General features: G+C 35.8%; 1 protein-coding gene across 1 annotated transcript in view; it reads right to left on the bottom strand.

The window, feature by feature from the left end:
- Positions 1-309: 309 nt before the first annotated feature.
- The window catches only part of SLC35F5 (solute carrier family 35 member F5), a 29,084-nt gene continuing 16,291 nt past the window's right edge, over positions 310-13,102 (bottom strand). Inside the window, exons 13-17 of the mRNA XM_030278051.4 lie at positions 12,545-12,704; positions 11,028-11,118; positions 9,200-9,354; positions 8,622-8,710; positions 310-7,891 (exon numbers count right to left, since the gene is read on the bottom strand). Coding sequence (XP_030133911.2) covers positions 8,629-8,710; positions 9,200-9,354; positions 11,028-11,118; positions 12,545-12,704 — 488 coding nt within the window. The 3' untranslated portion in view covers positions 310-7,891; positions 8,622-8,628. The remainder of the gene's footprint in view (positions 7,892-8,621; positions 8,711-9,199; positions 9,355-11,027; positions 11,119-12,544; positions 12,705-13,102) is intronic.

Genomic DNA, 13,102 nt, shown 5'->3' with positions numbered 1-13,102 from the left:
AGCAGCAAGGCCTCGGCTCTGCAAGCCCCGCTCAGCAGCGGCAGCAGAAACATCTCTGCATTTTCACCCCGCGCTCAGCACAGACCCAAACCAGCCACGGGGAGAAAATCAACCCTGCCCCAGCCAAACCTGCACTCACACCAAGCTGATACCAAGTTACAGCCTTCCACATCCTGGCTGAATTCAGGTAACACAACACATCCCAAATCTCCCTTTTAATCCCAGCCCTAGTGACCATTTTTTCTTAAATGATAATATAAAACATGTTAAGCAGTAACCCCAAACAAATACCAATTCCTGTTAAGAAAATAAGATTTATAATCTTTATTGTTTACTTACATATAATAAATATAATACAGAACAAAAACATCACACCCATTGATTGTATTACACAGGCTGTTAATCAGAATACATTACATTTTCTTTTTATTAGCCCTTTTATAGGGTTTTGGTACTGGATATTAAGAATTTCAATTTATAAACCTTTGAACATAAAAACAATTTTCCAATCTGCACCTTCATGCATGTTTCAAATATTCATCTATATACTGGTTTTGTTAAAAATATATAAGCACTGTTCAGTATTTGCAATAAAGTACTTCAATTTCCATTCATTAGATCTCTACTAATATAGAGAATTTCAAAATAACTAATAGCTTAAATCTGATTTTAATTAAAAATACTTATTCTCTATTTTTTAACTGACCTCCCATCAGAAAATGAAGTGACAGGACAAATATCCCCAGGCAAAAGCCAGTGTTCACTTTTAGAGAACAAAGAGTAAAAGCTCTGGTTCTTGCTTCAGCCGTATTATCCTGGAATAATGGAGACACAATTTGGTATAAAGAGGGCAGGAGGAAACCAGAGTTTCTGAAGAGATATGCATCTCCATTTCAGATTTACTACTGCCATCCTGCTGTTTTCTTGGCTTAAAAATCACTGCATCAAACCCTGATATATGTTTTTCTCTGCATGAATATCCTTGTCATTAAATGGAAATCAGATTAAAATGCTACATTTCTTTTTTATCAAAAATAGATCAAGGTTTAACACACTCTGAAATCAGGTTTTCAAGTGCAAATGCAACACACATCAGCAATTCACGTTCTGCTTTCACTAAGGAAAACGGTTAAAAGATGATGCATAAAGATGTTTCATAGAGGATACTTCGATATCTGGAACTTGCTCTGCTCCCAGAACATCTGAATTATCAGCAAACTGTACAGACTTCAGGGAAAAAAAAGTTTTCTTCAGGTGAAAGCTCTTCAGTTAAAGCAGCTTCCACTTGAATAGTGTAACTGAGAATTCCCTGAAACTCAGTACAAAATGAAACACCAGAACAACCACCAAAACTACAACTGGTTTTGTGCATTTTTTAATGCACTTCTATTTCAGGGGTTTCATAACTCAAGGTTTCAAAACCAATTTTGTTTTACTAATATCTACTCCAAAGAGATTTTACGTGAATTTTAAATCATTACAAATGCCCCTTCAGCTCTATAATGCTGAAGTTGTACCTCATACTCAGTACATTTCTCTAACTGCATTCAGGTAATATCAGCTCCACACCTGGCTGTACTTTCCATGTGGCCTTGTGTAACCAGCCTCTCCTGAGTGCCAATTGACAGAGCATTCCTTTGTAACTGCATTGGATGGACTTCAAAGACACCAAACCACAAACAGAAAGTACCTCCTAAGTCTCCAATTTTAACTTTCTTTTTCTATTATTTTTTTAAAACAATCACAGGGCTTAACTTAAGCCTTCAGCTTCAATATGAAATGACTATTTAAAATACCCAACCATAGACCAATAAACTACTGCTGAGCACTTCCTATGCAGAACTGGGCTATGCAAGAAATTACCCCGGTGATTTTACAGCATATGCTTCCTACTTCCCTACTAATATTCTTGATTTTTCTATTAAGATTTCTGTCTTAAATTTTTTTAGTTTTGTTTTTTCTTCTTCAATAGGAAAGTGACATCGGTTGGAAAGCCGCTGCTGTTCTTACCTAGCTAGAGGAAAAAGTAGATTCTAAAATGTTTTAGATATTACTCATTCTGGCAGTAGAACCAACTTAACTGGTATGCAAGAGGTCAGATTTTGGTAAAAGAGAAGCATCACCTGTGACACAGACGAGGAAGACTTGTGGACTGGCCACATCAGTAACAAATTGACTGGTATCATTGATAAAAATACATTTGCATAAAATAAAGTTAGTTCTGTGCTAAATGACTAATTTCCCTCAGCTTGATAAGTATGGAGGCTTCATTGGTTTTATTTGGTTGGGTTTCTTAAAAAAAAGTGAGTAAAAAAATCAGGAACACATGTGAAGAACTATAGAATAAACAGCCCTGAATTTTTATTTCTGAAGCCATTTCAGTATCCAGTCATATTTCTTCTGTAAAACAAAGAAAATTTGTGCACCTTTCCTAAAAAACCTTATGAAGTTCATTAATAAAAGAAAGGGAATATTAGATGCAACTTCATAAATTGAGGAGCAGTTAAAGGACTCTGAACTTGCAGAACTAAACAGCTGCTTTGTACAAAAATCCTCAGAGAAAAGCCCTTTATGCTTTTTAAAAGTAGAAAGTGAAAGCCAGATGGAATTCTGGATGCATTCCACATCATGACAGGCATATCCAGAAAAAGTCTGGTTACCTACTAACACCAGATGTAATGACAAGAGTGAGAACACAGATCTCTAAGTAGTCACATTACATGTCAGATTTACGTTTTATGTCAGATTCCTAACACCACAGAGGACTAGGGCAGTCAAAATACAATTACACTGGCTTTAGCTAGAGAGGAAATTCACTTTGCAATGAATGCAACAGGGCATGGAAATGGAAATGTCAAAGCAGAAATCATCAAGAGGAAGCTGATGCTCAAGGCTGATGACTATGATCACGTTCTCGCGGACAAAAGAAATATACAGCAAAGTGCAGGGGTTAATATTCCTCATGCTGCTGATTTTAAACAAAAGTCATGTGGCAAGACGAATTCACCTTCCAAATAATTAAGCTGCATACTGGCTAGGTGGAAATAGCTTTTGTGATCAGTAACAGTAGTGTGTTTACCATCCTTACCCTCCATTTTTATTACCGAGGCCTTAAAGCAAACCATTCCAATTACATGCTGCAGACAGAAATACTGCAAAGGCATAAAGGTCAACCTGACTGCAGAGTTCTTTTCAATAAAGTTTTACTTTATTAATGCTGTCTATGACTCTTGTGGGCTTTGGATCAGCTCCCGTTCTGGACAAAGTAACTTTACTGGAAAAACAAACAAAAAAATCCCCCAAAGTAATGAGACTTTTTAAAAATTTAATGATGTAAATTAATATATTTATGTTAGAGATTTATACTGATCTATCCCAGAATCAGATTATGTATTATTACAGCACTGCCTAACCCTGAAAGTTAATGTCACTGTCAGGTCAGAAGTGCAGCTTCAAAATCAGCAGAGTAACTATTCATTTCTATGGTGAAGAGGACAATTAAATAGAAAATCACACGCATTTGATCACATTAGAATGGATGTTTCTCCAAAAAGTAACAAAGTGTTGGGCAGAGTAAATTTTATTGACATCTTTAAATGATCTTAACATTCTCATAGTGATTTACCTGATAAGCCTAAAAAAATTCAACATGGAAGTTACATGACGTGAAATGTTTGAATGAAACCTGGAAATGTTTGTAGGTATTTTAAAAGCAGGAATTAGTTATTGGCTCTGACAACATATGCTATCATCCATATTTCCCTGAGAAATCATGCCCTGAAATGATAATGTAAAACAAAATACAACATTAATGAAATTGTTGATTAGACAGGGAAAAATGCATAACAGTTTATGAATCACATGAATGCTACTAGACTTATACCTATTAAATCACAGGCTACATGTGACAGCCAGAACAGAAATGGTAACTAACTCAAAACTTATGCCAAGTAAAGGAAACTGATTCAAAGTACCATCCTACAGTAAGTCATATAACCCAACACTGTGATACTAACATCAGTTTGTTTCTTGATTTTTGAGCATGCCAGTTCTCCACTTCATCTACACTCTGCCCTTCTGAGGTCTATTTCCATATGAAATTCAAAGTGTGTTCATAAACTCAGCCTATCTCCAAAATTTAACTGGTTTTCCCTGATAGCTCAGTTTAGCTCAGTAACATAATTCCCCTAAGACAGGAGGATCTTCAGTAGGGAATAGGAAAGACAACATTCAACATTAAGAGAAATGGAGCCAAGAATTACAAATAAATCATTTTGCCACCTTATTTAAAGCCATCACAGCCGTGAACAGCAATACCTAGGCAGGAGTATTGTGACAGGAATGACAAAATACAGCAGCACACACCAAGAAAAGCAATTTGCAGGCCCTCCTGTTTTTGTTAGTACATTCCAAGGAGGTCTGCCATGAGTAAACCAAGGATCATCTGCAGTTCCCCGGGCTGAACAACAGCCTCCTGCTTCTGAGTCTGTGTGCAGCCCCTGCAGCCCAGCCAGACCAGTCCTGTCCTACAGCCCCTACCCCTTACAGCCACTCTCAGAGGCCAGAAGCCAAGGAGCAGGATGCAGTGAAGACTGGGAAAGCCAAAGAGCAGGGCCTCAGTGCCTTCAGGAGCATTCATGCACCCCAGACTTTGTTACAGATGTGGCATTTCCATCCCTTGCTGAACCAACACTACATCTGCAGCAGCCCCTTGTAAGGAACACATTTTCAGCATGACTGAAACCCAAAACAAAGTGGCCAGAAAAACTGAAATCCTCTTCTGCCTTTGAAGTGCAACACACTGCTTATCAAACTAGGCAAGACTCACCAAACCCCTAAAAGAAAAGGCATGCTCTGTAAGCTTCTGGCAAATTATCATAATTTCCTTCATCTATAAAAACCAAACAGCCCCAAAACCTCAATTGCACACAGAAGAAATTGTTGGTTGCCTCAAAGGATTACAGGAATTAGTTCAACTGTTTGACAGAGCAACACACAGTATTCATTCCCCATCCTGCAGGCCTGGGGAATCACTGTTCCTTAACCATTGAGTGACAATCAAAGAAATGCTCAACATTATTTTTCTAAAGCATATGTGGTTCCTACAAGACGTAAGTCAGAATGAAGCTATCCCCAAATTGAAACAGGAAGAGCAATGACAATATACCCTACCACACAAAGCATTCATGAGAGAACTCCTTCACATTCCAGTTGTGTCATGGGGAAGAAAAACCCAGCACGTCTCCATTGTGTCCGAGGTACCTGAGAATCAAAGCTAAATCTCTTGTGCATTTACCAAACATCCATTAGAGAGCTATGCAATTTACATTTCAAATCAGACATTTATATTTATAAAATATCATTGTACTAAAAATCACAAGGTTTTGTAGAAAAAACTCCATCACATTCTATTAAATGCAAGAACAATGTTATATGTCATAGCTTCTGTAATTAAAAGTGTAACATGTTTCCTGTATTTACAGGGGCTTCACTGTTTAAAAATCCTTTCAGCAAGGACAGTTTGTTTTGTTCCTACTATTTAAAGAACTGTAATTTAATGCAAAAACACAGCTTAAGCTACCTAGTGCCATGAGATAAAAATATTTCATATCTTATTAAAAGAAGTAACACATTTTTGTGAAGAACATTTGGAAAGCCCTGACTGAATTTACTGAATGTTCTTCAACATTCCTGGGGTCAGAGACAGAAGAATATTCTCTTAGTTCTTCTTTTCTTAACCTCTCAAACTAATGAATAATGAAAATTAATAGTCATATACATGTGAGGCTATGATGATCTTTGACTTTAAGCCATGAACATAAGGGCAAATATAAATAGCAACTGCATATTTGGTATTACAGATCAAATCCAGTTTGCATGACCAATTGCAAAAAACAGTCATAGAAAATTTTGCTACAAATACTGTCTTTGCCCATCTGAAAGCAAACTCAGTTTTCCCAGGCTTAATGCACTGATGCCACAAATCCCAGCTGACTGAAATTTGGAGTTAATGTCTAGTATTAAATATTCTGTAGGATCTCATTGAAACATTTAATTAACTGAAAAAAGACTTTTTTTTTTTTTTGTGAGTAGGCATTAACAGTACTTCTTGGAAAAAGTTAAAGCAAACATCCTCTAAATTTGTCTTCATTTTGAAGGACAAATCCAAAACCTAAGGAAACTCCACTAGTCAAAAAATGCCTGAAAATTCTACCAAAATAAAATCAGTTCAACATACTGCATTTTCAACCTCTCTACTTGTGGGGTTTGGAAATTTAACTGTGAAATTTAATTTACTTTCTTGTCTCTTTTGAGTTTGTGATTTTTTTTTTTTGTGGTTGGTTTTGCTTTATTTTAATTCTTATTTAGGGTCCAAGAAAGACTTACTATCTCATCTTAAAGAGATGCCTCAGATCACCAAAGCTTGGAGTGCAATCCAGTATTAAAAACAAGAAAGAAAAATTTGATAAATGTTAAATACTTGAACTGAATAGCCCCAGGTTCATTTTGTCTTCCTACTCTACACACAGCTCTTGTATTAAATTCCAGCTGCTGGCTCAAATTCGTCTATAAATGTAGAGCTTCAGCATGCTGCTTTCCTGCATTCCCTCTTAAATAACAGTTTTATTACCAAAACACCAAAATTGCTTTTGGAAGGATCATTACTGAGTGCCAAAACACGAAGAGGCATTTCTGCTATGAACCCTTCTGTATTTGTGTGGAGGGACAGTAGAAATACCCTACATTATTAATAACTTTGTTATGTGGAAGAAAATACTGTTGGCTAAAAATCCATCTTACATTCATTATAAAAAACTCAAATCCATCAAAAGCCAAAATTAACTTTGATCTAAGTGTCTCATAGGCCAGGAACTGAAAAATGGCATTGACTAATTTCTAATATTCCTGAATATAATTATAATAGCTTCTCTGGATTCAAAAGGATTAAGCACTGCAGTGGAAGAAAGATAATTATCAGTTTTAGAATAAATTTATTAATACAGCTGGGGGAAAGAAAAATCAATGCAAACCTTTCCTCTTCATATTGCTTAGCAGATTAGTGTAGTGCCAACCCACTGACTGAAAACTTTCACTATTAATTTGATCTCTTTCACAATGTGGCAGCTACACCTGAAAATTTTCATATCTGAGAGACAACTGGGATTGAGAATGGTCAAGATGGTATAAGAATGTATCCCCAATAGTATTTTACCATTCACTGAAATTTTAAGCATTCCTAATTGTTGGGTGTTTTTTTTTTATTTTTAAACATCAGCACCCATTGCCATTACAAGGCTACTAAAAATGGCCTAAGACATTATATATGTAGTGTTCCAGGACCATACAAAGATCCTGCCTCAATTATAGGAATGCTCTTAATAAATTACTTTTCCATTTTCATCTATTAATATGCAAAGAGTTTATACAACATAAAAAATTTAATTTGTACCTACTACAGGTAACATATCTCTTTAGCTTTTCATCTGAAAGCGTGTAAGACTTGATGACCTGCAAACTTATTTACATAACTCACTTTAGAGTATCTTTTAAAAATAATATTGTCCAGCATTTAACAAAATTGTGACTTAAAAAAAGAAAGAAATCACTTAACAGCATTTGCTTTCTTGATTTTGTCAAGTAATGTCACCAGGTTAAGTGTTATAAGGCAGGTTGGTTGCTCAGATGGACTAAGACTCCTATGGTGACAGGCATGTAGTAGATCTGTTCATTTATAAAATCAGATGAAAGCAAGAAAGAGAAAAAGTTTAGAGTTTCAAAAGAACTGAAACTTCTTATTTTTACTACAAATTCAGAACAGGCACTGAAACATGACTCCTTAGGGACTTTTCCAGAAGATTGTCTCTTCGCTGGGCATCGTTCCATTTTTAAACTAAGAAGAAGAAGAAAAAAATTATCACGGGTACATAACTCAGGATTACAAAAGAGAAATTACCATAAGTATTTGTTTCCATCTTACTAACAAAGCAAATAACTCCATGTCTTCGTACTTTATAATTACTGTTTTGGTTAGAGTATTTTTAATTTCATTATTAGATTTAAAAAACATTGGAAAATATTTTCCGTATACTTACCATGAGAAGTATTTAGGCTAATATTTAATGGAATTTACCAACTTATTCTTGTCATCCACAAACACAAGGGCTCCTTTCCACTTTCTGGACCCATAATGATGAAGTCTGGTAATCTTAAGACTTCCCTGAATGGTTGGTGTTTTTCATGAGCTGCAGCAGCCCAAACTGAGACCCCAACAGCACTGAAGAGTGAATTAATTACTTCAGCTCTCTATCAAACACATCACCCAAGCCAAGAAGTTGTATGGCTCTTCTGGTGTATTCACTCACATCCAGTTTTGGATGAACTTTGTAATACTCTTTAGTAAAAAACTACATTTCAAAACCATTGACTGACAACTGTGAGAATAACGCTTGGCAACAAGTAGTTATAATAACTTTGAAGATACACTTGAAAAGTCTGTCCATCAATACAGAACAAGACTGACTGCATGCTCTATAAAAATGTGTCCTTGCAAAACACAAATACCACCATGAAAACCAATCCTCACCTCTCTGTGCATTGTTTGAGGTTTATTAAAGGTTTACCTTTTGACTACGAACTGCATCCATCTCCATCCTGTGAAACACTATGCATAGGGATGAGGCTTTCACACTGCTCACTTTCTTCTGGCATTCTTAAAAGAAACACATTTATTTAAAGTCATACAGTAATATTAAATTGATTGTTATGAAGCCAGCATAGGCACCAAGTATGCAGCTGTTTGAACTTCAGCCATCAAAACCATGCAAAGACTCTTAAATTTATCAAGTGTACTCAAGTTTGCACAATTTTCATTGCATGTGCTGGGTACAGAAATTATTACAGATGCATTAAGGGAAAAATTGTGACAACCACTAGGAAGCTTTAAAACAAAACTCTTAAAACTTTTAAAAAAAATTAAACAGACTTCACATCTTTCCATTTTCTGAGCATTACATAGGTTAATTGTATGAATGGATTAGCAACTACTGCTATTAAAAAATCAGTGCACCTGAATATAAAATCAGGTGAAAATAAACAGAGTATGAGTACTGTGGCTTATAAAATACACCAGGATTACAGGATATTGGAAAGGATACTGGAAAGGCTAAAGCGACAGGATTATAGCTTGTGACTGCTCTACCTCTGAATTCGATGTTTTCTACAAATAAAGGCAAAAATTCTTCTGACTCCCACCATCACTGGATCCCAGTTGTTATAGTGACACAAGAGAGTTGCAATGAAAAATGAAAAAAATACTGGTACTGCTCCTGCAAAAAATAACCAGGAAAACTGCACCTGGAATTGAAACACAAACATCATTCACTTGATAGCTCAAAAAAGAAGTTACATTCTGTATATTTGGAATTATTATTATTGTAAGTTTGAGATGCAGTTTGAGTAATTTTAAACAGTGTGAGTTATTTTGTACAATTTCTACCATTACTGCTTCTTCTAAGAAATGCATAACCTATTCCCACTGATCCATTCTTAACAACGGAACATTCTGTTCGCACTGGGAGCTGAATGAAGACTGCTATTTACAAATAGTCTCGGGTTTAGGTTTTCAGTTGTGTTTCTGGGGCCAAGGAGAAAGTCTCCCAGGCATCCCATAGATTGGAAAGCAATGACCTTTAAAGCCCATTCCAACCCAAACCATTCCATGGTTCTGTAACTCCAAACCAAGGGCACAGGGAGAGCCTGGGACCTGCCTTTCAGGACAGAGCCATGAGCCGTGGGCACAGCCCCCCCGTGTGGAGCGAAGATCCAAAACTGAAGACTTTGGAGAAAACATTCAGCACCTGGCACTGATGATCCTCCTCAAAGACCTCATCAATTGCAATTGTTAAGCCCTGTGTTTCCCAACTGATTTCCAATGCAATTCAGAACGCGTTAAGTTGCCAAAAGGAATTAGTCATAACAAACCTGGTTGCAATTTCCTAAGATTCAGATTTATGTTAGAAAATTACACACAGAAAAATAAATACCCAGAAAGTTAGTAATTATGAATATTCTATAATTACCATGCCACTTGACAGTCATATGCAGGCTGCAAGTATTGGTATATTAATCTTTACATTATATGGAGTTATTCTTGGGGTGCCCTGTGCAGGGCCAGGAGCTGGACTGGGTGAGCCTGACAGGTCCCATTCCAGCTCAGCATTCTATAATTCCATGATTATTGGCCATGCCAGTGGCATTCTTGTGCAGGGTTCTTTTAAGTAAAATCAAGGCTGGCCAGAGGCAGCACAGCTAAAATTTCTGTCAGGTTATCTGAGATGTGGACACCTGAGACTTCAGGGCACACAGCTTGGCTTAGGACAGTCTGATATCTGTATGAGAGACTTGCACAAATACACCTGTGCAAAAAACCTCCAAGTCTGCAGCACCTTGCCTTTAATCAGGGTCCCTCACTTGTGCTTCTAATAGTAGTAATTTATTTTCTAAAATGCGAGACGGAAAGGTTTTACGTCCCACAACATGAGTTAAAAAGGTAATTTTCCCTTTTGTTACCAACATCAGCTGAAAGTCATGCAACAGAGCTTGAGAGATGTTTCTGCTATTTGAAATGCCTCCATGCATTAGTACATGAAGAATAAATTAATTGTACAAGATCTGGACTCTGTGTTTATTCAGAATAAACAGTCTAGACATTAGGCTGTTTACTGGGAATTAGAAAAGTATAGTCCATTTTTCAGCGCATCCCAGAAGAAAGTTTAGATAAATGACTTCAGAAGATAATCTAACATTTTCATAAATTGATATATGTAACTATATATATACATCTCTACCAATGTATTTGCACATACACACTTTGCCTTGCAAAAACACTGAACAGCAAAGCCTCTTTTTGGCTGGAAACATTCCAAGTGCAAAACTTGACTAATTTTTTGTACCAAATACACCAAGCCTAAAAGAATTTAATTAGAACAAATTCTGTAAACAATGATCAAAATTTAGTAGTGCCTTACCTTTTGCATGCACATGTCAGCTATTATGGACAGAGGTATTGTAAGGCTTAGGGCAAGTGTGCCTATCAGTGATGAGGTAAGAAAGCAGCCCCTAAAAGACAGTAAAATCATAACAATTATACAATTTAAAAACAATAAATAATAATTATAATAATGAGGTATTACTTGAAAGACAACCAAAGTAATACATCAAATGAGGAAGAAAGTCTTTGTTACTGTTTAATAATCAAAAATTAACTCACACCATCACATTCCATCATAAATCTGTGAAAGAGCATAGAATTCTTAACTAGGCAATGGATATCTTCTAGGCTGAGGTTTAATTCACATACCAATCTGTTGAGATGATGGAAATTTCCCTATTTCATATGTACTAACTTCATCTAGAAAAATCTGCATTTTGTTTCCATACCATGATTCTCTACAGCATAAGAGACTGCTTCTGAGTTACAACCAACCTGTCCAAAGAAAACTGTAAATGAATAAATGGTACAGAATCCAATAAAAATTTATCAGCAGGTTAAAAAAAACCCAACAAAGAGTCACATCTATCCATACATTATTTAGTTGGTAACATGTGCTTGGGTGGAGTAAATAGGTTAAACGATATTATTTACTTCCAAAAAAAGTAAAGAAGACTATACTTAGTGGCACACTGGACTGGTAAAGAATGATATCAGCACAAACTCTGTAATTAGTCCCAATCCAAAACTCTAGGGAAGAAAAACTGGAAGTAACACTAGCTCTTAACTTGACTGGAATATAATTCTGAGTAATTAAACAAATATCATGTATGTAAAAAAGTCTGTGCACACCCATGTACTAAACCCTATGTTAGTACTTGATTTTGGGACAAGAGACAATGTTTGAGATTTGGGGGGGTTTATGCATTTGTTTGTTATTTTGTCTATGTTAAAATTACACTTAACCTTACAGTGATACTGAGCTCAGTTTAATGTTAAAGATTAGATATAATCACAAAAATATTATATCAAGAAACCAGTTCAATTGCAAAGGAACATATGCTACAATGCATTTACACCTAGGACTGGTGTAAAATTTTGCCAAAAAACAAAAAAATAACTAAAATTCATACATAACTTTAAACTTGAAAAAACAAACAGAAATCTACACCCCCTAAAAAAACCAAAAGGTTTTTATGGAACTCCATCTACTCCACCTTGATCTTTTGTTGCAGTATTGTGACAGAATTGTTACAACAGAATTCATAGTCTTCTTTTGCTACTGCAACTCTGTAGTACAAAGTCTCTTTGTCTCAAATGTTAATTCTGCAATAAGCTAAACACACAGTATTTTAATTACTACAAGCACACATCAGTTACTTTTTAAAGTTAGCTTTTGTATTAATAGGACATTGTGACACAATGCTAAAACTGCACAGGTGGATAGAAAAACAAGGATAAAGAAAAGGACACAAAGCCCAGACTAGACAATTTTACATCTCAACACAGGAAAGATAATTAATGTGAAATATATTCAATGTATGCAGTACATACCACAGCCAGAGAAACTCTGACAAAACTGTTCCAATAAGGCCATTTATGACAATGCACATCCATATCAGTTTATTGGGAAACTCAAATGCTTCAAACCCAGTATAGTGAAGCAGGAAGAACCCTGGCCACAGCAGCAACAGATTAAACAGTCCTACAAAACCTGGATATAAAAACAGTATTAAGTAAATCATAATAAATTTTCTTCAGCATAACCAAAATCTCAGCTAAAATCTGCTATTTTGACAAGATGCATATAGAAAAGCAGTCATGAAGCAATATTTTAAATCTTTCAAAGGAAACAAATGTAAGAAATTTAACCTGAAATTCACAAACTAAATTTGCATCAGATATTTACAGGTCTGAAATTGAAAAGAAAATAGAAACTAGAAATCTCATTAAGTCAGTGGGGCTGTCTGCGTACCTACAGGAAGTTCCTCTCATTGTTAAGGCTCTAAAAAAGAAACAATTCACACAACCAGTCTCTAAAGGACTCACAACCATGGGAGTAAGAGGCTTTCTCTTCCTTGGCTTTTCTAAGCCCCTTTACCACTCAGACAC

This window comes from Taeniopygia guttata, chromosome 7 (assembly GCF_048771995.1).
Source record: "Taeniopygia guttata chromosome 7, bTaeGut7.mat, whole genome shotgun sequence".
NCBI classification, from domain to species: Eukaryota; Metazoa; Chordata; class Aves; order Passeriformes; family Estrildidae; genus Taeniopygia; species Taeniopygia guttata.
The sequence above is the reverse complement of the archived record's forward strand: the minus strand, read 5'-3'. Positions and strand labels throughout refer to the sequence as shown.